The following is a 15,494-nucleotide window of genomic DNA, read 5'->3' as shown; positions in this document are numbered from 1 at the left end:
ATGCTCCATCTGCTTTTGTGGCACGCAGAATTAACATTTCCAAAGTTTTTTTCCACTCTAATTGTTTCTGGAAGGGCAGGTTTATAGCATCAACTAGGAATACCTGAAATCAGTTGAAAGGTAGAACTGTATGGGTATTTAGTATTAAGAAAAAAGATCTATCCATAGAGACAATGCAGGGGTTACAGGTGTCATAGACTCTCCATTGCCTAGAACTTTTGAAAGTTTTTTCTACACAAATACTTTGTTCGAAACTATACAGGCATATTTCATCCCTTTGTAGTGCTTTGGTCTGCTAGAAAGTCTAAACAGAAAACCCCCAGAACAGACCAAGCAAGACCATACAAACCCAACTGATTGGGTCCATAGAGCACCGCACACAAATGTACTGCTACTTTCTTTAAAAAAAATTACTAGCACCAAATTTCTAAAAGTTGGCATAATTATTTGCATATATGTGATTGTGATTCAAGTGACAGAAAAGATATGATTTATGTTGTTCTTGTCTCTTCATATGTTGTCTGGTTCTTTGATTTGTTTGGTAAAAAAGAATTAAAGTGTTTTATTATCCTCTGAATTAAAGATATACACATTACACAGGGTTAGTTGGAGCTTTCTGTGTTAGTGATCAATCTTAAATTCAAATGGTGATTATGTATATAGCTGCTGATAATTAAGGCTGAGCATCTAATAATATTGTATTTCCATATGTTTTTAATATAAAAATCAGTATGCATTTTGTTTGAAAATCAGTCATATGGTAGAGGACTGTGTGGGTATCATAGACTGTTAAATGGACAGCCTAAATCATTAAAAACAACCACTTTTCTTGATACACTTATTTTTTCCCCAGATAATCTTATATCATATGTATAGAGCAATAGTGCAGTAAAAAAAGGTTGGAGCTGTGGGTAACAAAACATTACATCAGAATTTGGAGTGTTTCTTTTATCTCCCAGGACCAAAAAATATTGCAAATCAGAAAAAGAATGTCATTATTGATCAGCTGTTAAGTAGATAGGATTTTTTTCTCAAAGCAGCATTTTGGTTTAGATGCCTGACTTGGCTTGACACAGCACTTCTTTTTTCATTATGTGTGTGTCTGGTTTGAATACTAGTGTGCGGTGAAGATTTCATGACCACAAAGTGCAGGCCCAGTGTTAAAACATAGGAATGATGGCCGTCAGAGCTAAGCAGCAGTTTGTGCTTCCCAGAAATGCTGACGTTAAGTTTGTATGTGCATAATTGCAGATCCTCAACTGATGCAACTCCCCTTTCTTTAATGAAGTGATGCTTCTTTTTATGCCCAGGGACTATTAGGGATCTTGTGTTGCAGGGGGCTGGGGAATCGGGTCTCTCTGTTCCTGAGTATTTTTGCCCTTACATCTACTGTCAGTCTGTCCCTCAAAACTTCTTCCTGCACAAGCTATGCTTTTGTTTTCAATCTCCACTTTTTTTCTCCTTTGATCTGTAAGGAGTGCTAAACCTCATTTGTAACTCTTTCCCCTGCCACAGATTGCCAAATTGAATCCATTTGAACTACCTTCCTGCTCATATCTGTTTTCTGAAAGATTTTCATCACTGCCTGGATGGTGTATTCTTAAAATTCAGCCCAAGGAACCGGTTCTTCATGCAGCATTTTGGGGATTATATATTAAAAAATGCATAAGCAATAAATCTCTTTTTGTGATTCACAACAGTGGCAGTGCATACTACCCTCTGAATCAATTATAGATTTCATCAGTCCCACTTTATACCTGCTTCTGAATTTGTTTTAAAATAGCTCTTATTTCATAAATGTATAAGGGGTATGATAACTTGTCATTTCACTAATTTTATCTGTCTCCAGAAGTGAGATCTAGCTTGAGTTATTAAAAGTACAAGTGTTTCATTAATAGAAGCACAGTTACTCCTAGCAGCTTGACAAAGTTAGGGTCTCCTCCGAACCCTTACTCAGGCTTCAAGCCTTTATGCTTTAGTATATGTGAAAAAAGCTTCAGAATGATTCCTGTGCAATGTGAAAATTTTTGAGAGATTAATCTCTCAGGGCTTTGTCTTAGACATGGGGCTATAACTGCCTTAATGAGGATTATCATGATATTTTCACAAAAAATAGCCATCTAAACCATAAGTGTTAAAAACAGTCAAAAGTTTAGGTAGGTGATATTTCATAATGGCAAGTTCCCCCTTAAGATCTATCAGGTAAATGATGCACATATTTCAAGCTGTCTTAGTAGGTACTTTTACAGAACAATCTGGTGGACATCTATTGGAAAAGGAGGAAAGGAAGAATATAAAAAAAAAAGTTTGACACCACCCCTCCCAGACCTTTGTTGGGTTTTTTTTTTCCTTCTTTTTTTTTTTTTTTTTTACACTGCAACAGTGAGCTAAGTATCTCTGAGTATATTCTTAGGATGAAGTTTTACAGCAGTGCTTAGGATCAACCCTTGAGCTGTTTTCAGTTCCCACAGTTTTATATCCAGAGATTTGGAAGAAGGATTTCTACTGCCTGTGATAGCACATTTTCCATTATTCAAATAAAAGCAGAGTTTATTGGATCCTAAAGGCACTATCTTCTGATTGATTTTGGTGAGATAACAGCAGAAATTGGTCTGAAAACCCAAGGTGAAAATATTTTTGGCCTGTATTTTTGTGTATTATCCCCAAACATTTTTGCTGGTTTTTTAGTAAAGACAATAGAAAACCTCCATTATTCCTGGTATAATTTGGGAAGACTGCATTATCTTTTTTTCAATACTTTAAAAGAATTTGGGATGAAGGGGCCATAACTTTTATACTGGGAAGGCTGGTAGAAATGATATTAAGAAGCAAAATTACAGGATATATGGATACCTTTGTTATCGTGAAGCATTGGGAGGTGTCAGCATGGCTTTGCAAATTAAGTCGCAGAAATCTGTTCGAGTTCTCTGAAGGGCTTGCTGAGCATTTGATCAAGGGAGATTCGTAAATTCAGTATACTTGGATTTTCAGTAAATTCTTCTTGAGGTCATTCGACAAAAACTCTCAAAGAAGCAAAACTGTCCTGAATAAAAAGGAAATTTATCTTGTGAGTTTAAAAACTGGTGAAAGGATAGGAATAAAATGTCACTTGCAGAATGGAGAAATTATTACTTGAGTCCCACAAGGATTTGTGCTGGGACCTAATTTATTAAGATGATCTTGGAAACTGGGGAAGAGAATGAGGTGGATGAGTTTGCTAATTAGTCAGGGCAATAAAAATGAAGGTTGCATGTGAAGAATTACAGGAAAAGAATTCCAGTCACAACAGTTGACATGACAGTGAAGTGGCAGGTGAAAGTCAATGCAGATGAATGCAAAGTAATGCACATAAGAAAAAAACGGTCCTAATCGTACATAGATCAGAATGGGTCTAAACTAGCTATTAGTACTCAGGAAAGAAACCTTGGAGCCACTGTGGTCAGTTTTCTGAAAATTTCTGTGTAATAGTACCAAAAATGCTAATCAAATTAAAAGAATACAGAATAAACCAGAAAATACTACTGTGCCATTGTATACCTTCCTTGGGTACCTCTTTCTTCAGTTGCAGCTCAAAAGGTGCTGAGAAAGATGGTAAATGTGATCAAAGAGATGGAATGACATCTGTATGAGGAATGAGTCAATAGAGTAGGAGTCTTCAGCTTTGTGGGTAAAATATGATAGGGGACCTATAATATCGCAATTGGTTTAGAGATGATAAATGTGTAGTCAGTGTTTACTTTTAATCACAGCATTAGAATTAGAAGCATCAAATGAAATGAAGTAAGGTATTTAAGGCCCCAAAATAGTTTTTCACACAATGCATAATTACATTTTGGAATTCATTGACACAAGAGATTGCGAGTGCCAAAGGTTTGCATGTGTTCAAAAATTAATTAGCCATGGAAAAAACCTCCATGGATGCTTATTAAGTACAAAGCTTCTGTCTCAAAGAAATCCTGAGGCACAGGCTAGGTCTGGGAGAGTTTAATAAGAGAAGCAGTCTACGTACTTTTTCTTACTATTTTCTTTTTATTAAGAATCCCCTACTAGTTATTGTATAACATGTTACTGAACCAGTTGGACTTTTAGTCTGAAGCCACATGTCCATGCTTAAATGAAATAGAACTACTAGTTTATATCTGAAGATTTTTATATCTGAAGATTTGATATAAAAAAATCTGAGTGGAATTCTGTATTTTTCATTTGTATAACATATCAATGACCCCAAGAGATAGTGAATGTGTTAAAGTGTTTATACTGAGTCAGAAGAGAAAAAATTGTGATGCTTAAATAATAATTTATGTGTGGAAAATGGTATGGATTTGGGAAATAAGAAAATATTCTTCCCTGAAGCTATTTTATTCTGTTTTGAAAGCAGTTCTCTGGGCTTAAGTTATTTTACTGATAAACTCATAAATAGACCACAAAAAGTAAGAATGTAATTTTTAGAGCCCATATTTACTTTCCCATGGAAGATAGCTACCTCATATCTCCTTTTCTTTTCTTTTGATAGCGTATTCAATACATGACTGCTTCATCTATGATGTGTCAGAAAACTGTGTAAAGTAAAAATAGGAATGTTTTCAAACATAATTTTTGTTCATCTGTATTTTAATGTAAAATCAACAATTGCTACTTAACCTGTCTTTCTGAACATAGTTAAATTATTTTGCCATGTACTTTGAAATATCTTCACCCATATCCTTGCTAAAAACTACTCTTTATTTTTATTCCACGTAACAGTGGCACCCAGCTGGTCACTTCAAGTGGGGATACCACAGTGCGGATATGGGACTTCGCAAAACGTGGATGCATCTTGACTTTAGAAGGACATGCCCACGCTGTATGGGACTGCTCATGGCATTCATGTGGTGATTTTGTGGCTTCTGCCTCCATGGACAACACAAGTAAAATATGGGATGTTAACAGGTATGAAGTTACTGGAGATTCTTTATTAGCTGATTGATAGCTTTACTTAAGAACCACTGTTTTGTTTTAGCCCAGTGAGAGAGAGATGTCTAGCATCAATTTGTGGCCTTCATTTAAGAACATAGATAAATTAAAGGGAGTGGTGCAAAAAACAGGCTTTGATGTGATTTACTAGATAAAGGCTTTACTAAATAGGGAGCTGGAAAGGGCTTAATTTAAGATAGTGCCAAAAAAAGGTATTTGCTTTTATTTGGCATCTTATTCTGTGGTGGTGTTTTTTTAAGGTCAAAGCTTTGTGGAACTTCAGTATGTAATTTACATACATAACTGAACAAAAATTTAAGTAACTTTTCTATGTAGTATTTCTAGCTCATGAGTATACAACACACTTTAAGGTTGGACAAGTGGAAATTTATTTTATTCATTATATATGTTTTTGGCAAGGTGACTCCTGGTTAATAAATCAATGTATACCTCTTCATTTTCTTTATTATCCAGGCAAATGCATTTTTATGAAGGTGCTTCTAGAATATTAGTATATTCCTGCTTACCAATTAATTATTAGTTCCTCAACTTTCTTCAGTTATATTTGAGGTGACATATTTTGATTAATTTACACATTAAAGGAATGGAATGAATTTGGTTTTTTTTCCAAACGGTTCCTTCTAGACTCCTGCAGGACTTAGGAGCAGTGTTACTGACACCACTGTACTGTACTAGGTCTGATTTTTAACACCTGCTACTCATCAGTTCACAGAGAAGTCTCCAGTCTCATAGGTGTTTTCCCTGGTTCTTTATTATCCAGTCCGAATGGATTTTTCCATTTCCTCTCAGTCCTTTTCTTCCTTTGCATTTGAATGAGGTGAAATACTCCTTGTTGGCCACTGCAGGGAAAGAAGCTTCACTGAAAAAGCAAGGGAGACTGTCTTTGTTCGTTCCTTTTGCCTAGATCACTCCCGCTCTGCTGCAATTGCAGTGAGCCCTGCAACTGAGACCTAGAGACCTATTTTAGGAGTGTGTCTGGGGAAGTGGGAGTGTTGAGGGGTTTTGTTGTAAAAGTGAAGTACTTCTCTGATAAGCATGTATGAGTTGAGATTTTTTAAAGTGTGGTAATTCAGCCAGATTTTTTTGAGAGCTAATTAAAACTCTGTCAGTATCAGATTTTCGGTCTTGCTTTCAAGTCGTGACTTAAGGAAGCATTAAATAATAACAAAAGCATTATTTTCAAAACGGGATAAGCAACGTATCCTTTCAGGAATTATTTCGAATTATTTTGGCTAAGCTGAGAGCAGCTACTTAAAACAAAAGCTTGAAACAAATACTCAATTTTTATAAAATCATAGACAAAGCAGTTAAAGATTGGCAAAGTTCAAGACAACTGAGAAGTGGGTTTTATAACAGAAATTGTCAGCCAGTTCTGATAACAGATGATGCTTCCACCATAACTATCAGTAATAAGAATTAATGGTCAGTGTTTTGCTTAGAAATGAAAACACCAGAAATCTATTGTATTGTTGCCTCTTTTCTTAACCTGTTGTAGGATTTTAATACTTTGATCATCCGTTATGGCATATTCGTGACCTTTAAGAAATAATACTAAGAATAGCTTTAATTTTATGTCAGAATGGTTTTGAATTTGCATAGACAAAGGTTTTGTTTAGACACTAAAATATCTTCTCTACCGAGGAAGCTTTTGTAGTCAGAGGAATCAAAGCAAATCTTCATCTCCAACCCATGCCTCCCACTCACACTCATTACCAACTCTCATTTCTACCTTCAGTGTATCTGATGTGCATTTTGCATTTGAAAATAAGAGAGTAAGGAGCACAGCCATGATGTGAAAGGCTAGTTATCAGCATATAATTATTGAAACCTTAAGTCATGCAAAAATCGCAGTGGCTGAAGGGAGCAGGAGGGGGCACAAAGACGTGGCGCAGTATGCATAAAATAGGGATATTCACAGTATGAAATAAAAAGGTCCGCCTCACTGGCGGACTTTCAGCCTGTTCACAAGAAAAGCCCCTGTGTTCATGTATGTTACATTACCTAAGTCCAAAAGAAGTTGAGTTCTGTTTAGCCTGTCTGTTTAGATGAATTTGTAAGATGTGCTGTAGAAGCGTATGTGGTGTATGCACTTAGTGTAAAATGAGTAGAGGGGAAAAATTAGATGCTCTTGAAGAGCTTCTGTAAAAAGGGATTTGATGACAACAAGACATGGCTGTTTCAAGCTTAAGACATCCCGCCTGAAGACCTAACTCTGCAGAACAGTCAGCTGCAATTGATCCTTATGCCCATGTTGACTAACGCAAGTGAAAAATCAACCCGTGCAGAATACATGGCAAGATGTGGAAGTAAGGGAAAGCTATTGACAGCTTAATCAGGCTGGTAGTTTCCAGTCTGGACTGTTAATTTGCTGATGCTTATATACAGAAATGCTATACAGAAGAACCTGCAGTGTATTTTGGCTTGGCAGTACTAATTGCCAAGCTAATTGGCCGAGTTTGGCAACGCTAATCCTAGTTGTTTCCCAGAGTGTCACCTGTAAATTTATTATGTGCCTGGAGTTCTCTGATACGAATGAAGCCAGCTGTGCGAGGTACCATATAAATATGTAACCCCCTTCAGACTCCTTTACTGTCTGGGTGTGTGCAACAAAATGGGAAGGTGGAGCAGGCTTACCACAAGGGTTTTCGATGCTTAGAAAATTTTTTTCTTCCCATCCTCACAGAATACGTGCTTATCTAGTTGTCATCTTTGGACTTTTCCCTCTCCAGGTGTCTGCCAGTTGACAGAAGCTCTGAACAGGGTACACAGCACAAAATAACATACTTGTGGTAGGATAAGAATCAGTGATCAGAGTTATTCTGCTTAATCTAGTGATTTATTCTTTCCACTAATAAGAAATTAACGTTTTATAAATGAGAGCTGTCTTTCTTCCTTAATGTTATATATTTGAATGGATGCCTGCTTTCAGACTGAACGGTCCTGGAAAGCAGCATATCGTGGGGAGGGAAAAGAAGGCAAGATGAGTATCAAAGCTATCACTGCCACCTTTCTAGAAGAGATAGGTTGTAAACAAATGCTACAAATATAAATACATACATTTCTGTAATGGGGGGCAGTCGTCTTTTTATTTCCAGATCTCAAAAAGCTGCTTTTATATGTTAGAAATGTACTTTTTAAATCCATAAACATAGTTTTTGAAATACCCACAACAGAGTTCTCTGTGGTGGAAAACTTGGTATCAAGAAAGCGGGGAGGCTCTTTGCTATCTTTTAGCACCAAAACCCAAGGTGCAACTTTCACAATCATCAAATCCATTATGGGAGTCCAAAGAACAGGAGGTGCAACATCTCTTAAATAGGAAAACGTTGCCAACAGTTTTAATAAATTATGTAATTCTTTGCCAATGGTAAGAAAATTCAGCCTGCTAATTGTTTGAATTGGGGGGGGGGGGGGGGGGGGGGGCAGAAAGATAACTAATGTACCTGCCATGGTTAGAAAAATTAAACAAAACCAAAGCAGCAAACCACATGCATATCTGCTATCTTCAAGGTTATCCCATCTTCTTAATGATTATAGGAAGCAACTTGAACACAGGGTGGGGGAAGAAAGGAAGAGGCTTATAATTTGTGAACAGGTTTTTATTCAGCGCATAGCTCAGATTGAAAATATATAGCCAGCCATGTTAATAGCTCAGCAAACAGTTCCAGGATTGTTTTCTCAGACCATAAATTCAAGACTGTCAAAGTCATTTTGGCAGGATTAATTTCAATTATCCAACTGTAAATATCGTCAGAGATTTACAGCTTGATCTCTGATATGCAAATCAAACTGAACATCATATATCTCATGTAAACACAGGCGGTTATTTGGTTTTGCAGACATATGCTGTAGACTGTATGTTAAATGCAAACATTGTTATTTATGCTTTAAGCGTGAGAAATTATTTTCGCCAAAGTCAGAACATTCAGAATTTTTTTTTCTCCTTTTTATCCATTGTATACTCATTGGACCAGTCCTCCATTTTTCTCTGGTTTCTTTCAGTAGTGCAAAATATGGCAGAATTAGGCCAGACAGAAATGCAATTCTGTACTGTCCTGCAGCAGACCTCAGGGTGAATAAATGTCTGTGAATTGGAGCCATTGCTGCTTTCTGGTTGCTGTTTTTTAATCCATCACTTATTGGTTTTCCTTTTCACTTAACACAGTAACTTTTGTCTAGCTCCCTGAAATTTCACCCATAATCAAAATTTTATTTTAAAATTCTAAAAAATGTAATTGTTTACATCAGTCCTCACTCATTACTAGTGTGCTTTGGTGCATTGGTTCAGGCGCAAATTAAAAAAGTAACTAATCTATCATGATCACTGTTAATTATCCTGTACAACCACTAATATAGTATCCTGTTACTAAGGTATTAATATATTCTTTTACTCATTTCCAAATATACAAAAAAGTAATTGTTGACACCTTTTGCTTTTCTACAAAATGACCTGGAATTTTCACTTCTTTATCTAGTGTCAGATGTATATGACATAAATTAATTCCTAGTTTATTTAAATAATTCAGGTTTTTTTCTTAAGCAGCCTACATGGAGATTCTTAGCTTCTGTTATAACTTCTCTCCACTTGATAACTGCTGATTATAGTTTTATATCTTCTCATAAGAAACATTTTAATTTTGGGAAATTTAGGGTTAGTATACATTTTAAAGAAATTAAGCAGGGATGGATGTTGTTTAATTAGAAGCCCCTAATTAACTACAGCTTTCCTTGGAATGATACCATGCAATGATGACACTGCACATTTTTTATTATTAACACATCTTGATAGTGTGCAGTGCAAGACGCGATTGAGTTGATTTTAAACTGCTGTTATAGTTTTGGTTGAGGGTTTTTTTGCTTTAGTCTCAATAAAGAAGGTAGTTAATGTTCCTTAAATTGCCAAGTTGGCTAGTCAGACTAGTTGCTTTGTACCATCAAAGCGATGTGAAAAGGCACAGAGTTTAGCCTAACTTCTCCTGGCATCTTTTACATTCATACTCTGTTTCTTTTTCTTCCTTTTCCCTTAGGCGATGGACAGCTTTTAAATGAAATATTTACTATCAGATTTGTAGTTATTTTTCACCACACCAAATGTATCCATATCAGGACTCTATAAAATCTACTTTGAAGAAACTCATAAAGATTGTCTAGTTTCAAAATTGAGCCATACTTTCACTTTTTGAATCAGAATGAGGGCGTGTAACTAGTCCTTGTCAAAATACCCCTTTTTGGATGACAGTTATCTGTTGCGCTTTTCAGTGGGACAGAAGCCACAAGCTGTTCTGGCCAGATACCATGTTTAATTGATTCCAGTAAAAGTGAAGTTAATCTATTTTCAGAATAGACAAATGTCCTCCAGGAAATTAGAAGGCTGGTAGAAGAACTCAGAGGAACTGTGGAAGGACCATCTTTGGGTAGTTTGTAATCTCTGTCCTGACAGCACATCAGGAAATACGTGCCATTTTGATAAAGGAGAATTCCCTTTGGAATGCTCTGAGGAGTACTAGAGAGACAACCTGCTATTAATCCCTCAAATCAAAATGAGGCCTATGCCCAAGTCTCCAAATTTATAATTATGCTAGAGTTCCATAACACATTTTTCAGGACCAAAGAAAGTCTAAAACCTAGTTGTTATAATTCCCAGAGAGCCAATTGTAAAAATCAATTTGAAGATGTGAATTATCAGGGAAAAAATGATATCCGAAGCATAGCTGTTCAGTTAAGGGAAAAATATGGCTTAATCTTCATAATACTGAAAAAGATGAATCTTGAAGTACAAAACTTAATCAAGAAGTGTAGCTTGAACTCCATATTGTGAACTTATTTAAATGACGTTACAGAGTTAGTACAAGACAACAGGCATTAATAATGAGAAATGTTTAGTATGGTCACATATTTGCAAGTCCAAAAAACCAGACGAGTCTTACCTAATTCCCATGGAATGCCTAAACTGGGCAAGTGATACAGTTATTTACATTTGGTGAAACTAAGCAAAGAGGTGAAGTGCTTTACCCAAGGCCACATAGTGAGTTACTACTGAAGCCATCATTAAAAGCCTAACTTTCCATTCCTCGGTAACATTAAAAAAATGTCAAAATGAATTGTCCTCAAACTTTCCTACAGGGTGAGAAGAAAGAAAATCAGAATTGGATTTTGAGCAGTAATATAGATTCATGAGAAACATATCTTTATACGATTATTATTTCTCTGTCACTTAAAGGATGCAGTGATAAAGCAATGCTGGACGTGTTTGCAGTTGCATAGCAATGTTCAAACCACACATATACTTAGAGAAGTTAAAACCATATGCTGTTAGTGATATTACAAAGACTCTCAGCCTTCACGCTTTGTGACATAAACTAATCACCATTTGGAACACAGTAGAAACATGGCTCCACGGAATTACACTGTTAAACATGACAGGAATTGTGTACCTTCCACTGCAATGTTTGTATTGGTGGTTGTTGGCTACAGGTCTAGATAAATCAGTGTTCTCTCTGGTTTTTACTGGAACTGTCTATGGCAATTTAGCTTGTACATAAGAAGCATATTTGAATTTCTTAGCAGTTAAAATGACGATGTTTTTTAATATCAAATATTTTGAGTTTTTTTCTAAAGCATTGAAAAGACAGAAATGTAAGAGCTTTGCTTGCTGGTTTCTGCTACTGATCTTGAAATGTACAGCACTGTTTTTGATTAAAGGGGGGTGAACCAAGTTACTACTTTATTTTTTTAAAACTAGGGTGTGGTGAATGGAGCTGCTTTCTAAAATGTCTGAGTTCTTCTCTCTGCAAATATTTCTAGTAGGCTTATCTGAACTCTGCAATCAGTTGCCTACATAAGATTTCAATCTTCTTTTATGGAAAGAGAGCAGAGAAAGTTGCACTTAATTTGCATAAAAGGATGTATCTTTTTTCTATTCTCAACAGTTTCCTTGCTTCCATTATTTCAGCATCCAGTATGGCTTGGAAAAACTTACTGGATGGAGTTGGGGTTTTTTTATGTTCCAGTTGCCCTCTGTCAGCCCAGGGATGCACAAATTTCCTGAATTATCTATAGTTGGCTGAGAGATTCCTCTTGGACAGCAGAATGCTTTATTTGTTTGAACTGGCAAGGTAATATGATCTTCTGTAAGTTGGACACCTTTCTACTTGGTTTACCTTGCTTGTCAAAATGCCTCCTAGATTCCCTGACAGCTAGTTCAAGAGCAGGGTGAATTATGAAGGTAATACTTGGGCTTCCTTCCATCAAATCCTAACCAAACCAACTGGCAGGTCCAGAAAACTTAATCCGCTTTCATTGTGTGTACTGTAGTAGGCTCAGGGGTTTTTTTTCCTCTCTTTGACACTGTGCAAGTTGAATTCCTTGTCTTATTTGCAAGTGTGCAGGTATTATATCTATGGCTTCTGCAAAATATTGTTCAGATCTTGACAGGGTGTTTCTACTGTCCTATGTTCAGTATTCAAATGCAAAGGATCAGCACTGCAGACATTCAGCACATTTTAAGTCCTAGTACAGTTTTTCACTACATATCCAGGCTCGTTATCCAGTTGTTTTCTTTCTCTTTCACGTTACATTTGCTCATTATTGGCAGTCTTTTCTTTACCTAACCTGTTTTCCTAGAAATATTGTCTTACAGTATCTCAACCAAAACAAAAATGAATTGTACCAACAGAGAGTAATTCATACAGCAGTGGAAGCTGTCAGATATTATTACAGAATTCAGTGAAGACAACAGTTCATTAAAATGATGTATTTCAATCATCACAACCATATCCTGTCAGTACCAGTTAGTGCAAATATTACACGTCTAGTCTGTGATACTTCTTGGACTGTTACCCAAAATCACACTGTGCTGCAACACAAGTAATTGTCGATTGTTGCCCTGCTTGTATCTCCAGTGAATTAACAAGAACAGGAATACATCTTACTATTCATAAGCTGCAGTACTTTGATAGGCATAGCCACCTGAATATTGAACTATTTTTAGCTGCTGATGTCTTCTAGTTTGAAATTAGATGAATTGGTCATTTGATTTCAAAATGAAAGTCTGCTGTAATGGATGCCTTTATACATATAAATTCCTGCTGTTTGAATTCTTGTCCACTGGCTCCAGGCCGTCTTCAGAGAGGGGTGTGTGTGTGTGCGTGTGTGTGTGTGTGTGTGTGATGCTTTTGGGGTTTGTTGTTTTCCTTTTTATTCCTTTTTTCTTCCTTACTATTTTTTTTTAAGGGTTCAGACTTTACACAAAATCTTGTATTGCCACATTATTTTCCCTCCCAAATGCTGGAACTCTAGTTGTCTACCATGTGTATCCTGTTAAAACAAACTACATTCATCTTTGATTAGCCTCAGCTGGAATGTGAACACAAGTCACATCTTAATCCTTAAACAATGGCTTCTTACATACAAAAAGGGTCTCCTGGGTCTTTTATTGAAGTTGGAAGACATTGAATTGTGTTTGTACCTTCTTAAAATGTGAATGAGTATCGTTTTCAGCCCAACAATGGTTTCTTTCCTCAGTGACAGTTTTCAAAAACTTGAGCTCATTTCTGTCTTAAATCTTACATTTCCCTAAATGGTAGGACCACATACATATCATACAATTTCTTTGGTACCCTGTACGGATTTTTCTTTGAGCCAGATCTCAGAATCTTCACAGTAGACTTTGAAAGCTATAAAGCTTATATCCACACGATACAAGTCGTTAAGTCTTTGAACCGTTTACATAGCCAGTCTGATGCTTCTCATGAAAATACGGGGGGATTTTTGCCTTAATGGAGGTGAAGATCAGGATGAAGAAAACAAAAATGTTGGCAACTTCCCTTCTGCACTTCCAATATTCAGAGTAAGTTTTCTGATGTGAATTGAGACTCCTCATCATGCAGAAATCTGGTTCTAGACCAGCCAATATCTTTCCCAGCTAGGAATCAGTTCGCCATCTGAAAGACAGCTTTTATGGATCTATTTACTGAACTCAGAGCCTGCAAAGGCATGTGTATCTGTGGCAGACCTATTAAATATGTATTGGAATTATCCAGTTGATGCAAAACCAGGAGTTTTGCATTTATATTTTATGTAAAATATTTTTATATAAAATATTTTAGTATCTCTTTCATATTTTAGTATCTCTTTCAAACATATTTCTGTCACCAAACAAAAATTCTAGATAATAGAATCTTAATATTGAGACTGCAGTAAAATGTCAACAAAATTCGTGAATTATTTAATACAGAGCAGATAGTCATGGACCATTTCTGTTGCATAAAGGGCATGCCAGTTAGCTGCACAGTGTGAACATAGTTGAAGTTATACTTGTATCTCTCCTCTGAAGTTCTAAGAAAAAAATAAAAATCGTATATGTGATCTTCTGCAGTTATGTTCTTCCAATTAAAAAGGCCTTTTCATAGATTTTTTTCATATCAGAGTTTGTTTCATAGTAATATAGATCTGACCTAACTGTGTTTGGAAAGTTAAGATGAAAATAAAGGCTTGAGGATGCAGTATGCAATACTAGGTGTGAAGTTAGCAGCTAGCACTGGGGGTTGATGAAAACCTAGTTCTAAGTGTGTCAACCAACCTTTTAAGTAATTCTTATCAGGTTATCACTTACGGCTTGACAATAATTTCATTACACATTCAGCACCTACAACAATAGTATAAACTAAGCTTTGCTATCTGCAGCTGAAGATTTTAGTACTGTTTTGCTGGAGATATATTTACCAACAGGATAAGAAGATGTCACAACTTTTAGAAGTACGATGCCAGTATTAAAATCTTGGCAATCTGTTAGTTATCAAATGCCCTGGTTGGGCTTTTGGGACCAGAATTTGAGATCCTGATCACTGAGCTTCTCTTCAATTCGTTCTCTCAATGCTTTGAGACTTATTAATATGAAGAACTACTTTATGTGCCTGTGCATGTAAAGTGAACAGTTTTTGCATGTGCAAGTTTGGGAAGGAAATGAGGATAAGATCATCCCACCTCAATAGGTAGATACCCTACCTTTTCCTACTCCGAAGTGTCCAGTTCTCAGAGAAGTTGCTACATTTTCCGGTCCTGTGGTGTCAAGCATTGAAAACTTGCACGCTGTTAGGAATGGATTAGATGTCCCAAACTGGTCTGATTTTCTATCAGACTGAGGCCGGATTCTTTTCAGACGGACTTGGAGGTACACTTCCCAAATTTATTTTGGTCAAATCTGCCTATATTGAAAACTGTTGGATGTTGTTTCCATTTGTGCTTAAGAGTGAGTAATCTGATGACATTTAAGTATTTGAAATTAATTACTAAATAAAGCAAAGGACTCTCTCCCCTTGAGAAGGCAGATATATGTTCAGATCTATAAAGGGAGGAAAGTAAACCAGTACTCTTATGTTTTGTGCAGGTGTTGCAAGCTAACCTTTTCCTCCCACTGTTGACAGAGGGAAATACAGCCCTTTTCCAGCTCTATTTGGGAGCGGAAGTGGGGATGCTGTATCATATCAAAATGGACTTGTAAGAAGACAGCAGCAAATCAG

At 36.3% G+C, this 15,494-nt stretch overlaps 1 protein-coding gene across 3 annotated transcripts in view; it reads left to right on the top strand.

Annotated features, from left to right (window-relative positions):
• The window catches only part of SPAG16 (sperm associated antigen 16), a 423,563-nt gene that overhangs the window by 230,304 nt on the left and 177,765 nt on the right, over window positions 1-15,494 (top strand). For all 3 annotated transcript variants that reach the window (XM_075512046.1, XM_075512045.1, XM_075512047.1), the window contains exon 12: window positions 4,744-4,929. In XM_075512046.1, the coding sequence (XP_075368161.1) occupies window positions 4,744-4,929 (186 nt within the window). The remainder of the gene's footprint in view (window positions 1-4,743; window positions 4,930-15,494) is intronic.

Source organism: Mycteria americana, chromosome 9 (genome assembly GCF_035582795.1).
Source record: "Mycteria americana isolate JAX WOST 10 ecotype Jacksonville Zoo and Gardens chromosome 9, USCA_MyAme_1.0, whole genome shotgun sequence".
Classification (NCBI taxonomy): domain Eukaryota; kingdom Metazoa; phylum Chordata; class Aves; order Ciconiiformes; family Ciconiidae; genus Mycteria; species Mycteria americana.
The sequence above is the reverse complement of the archived record's forward strand: the minus strand, read 5'-3'. Positions and strand labels throughout refer to the sequence as shown.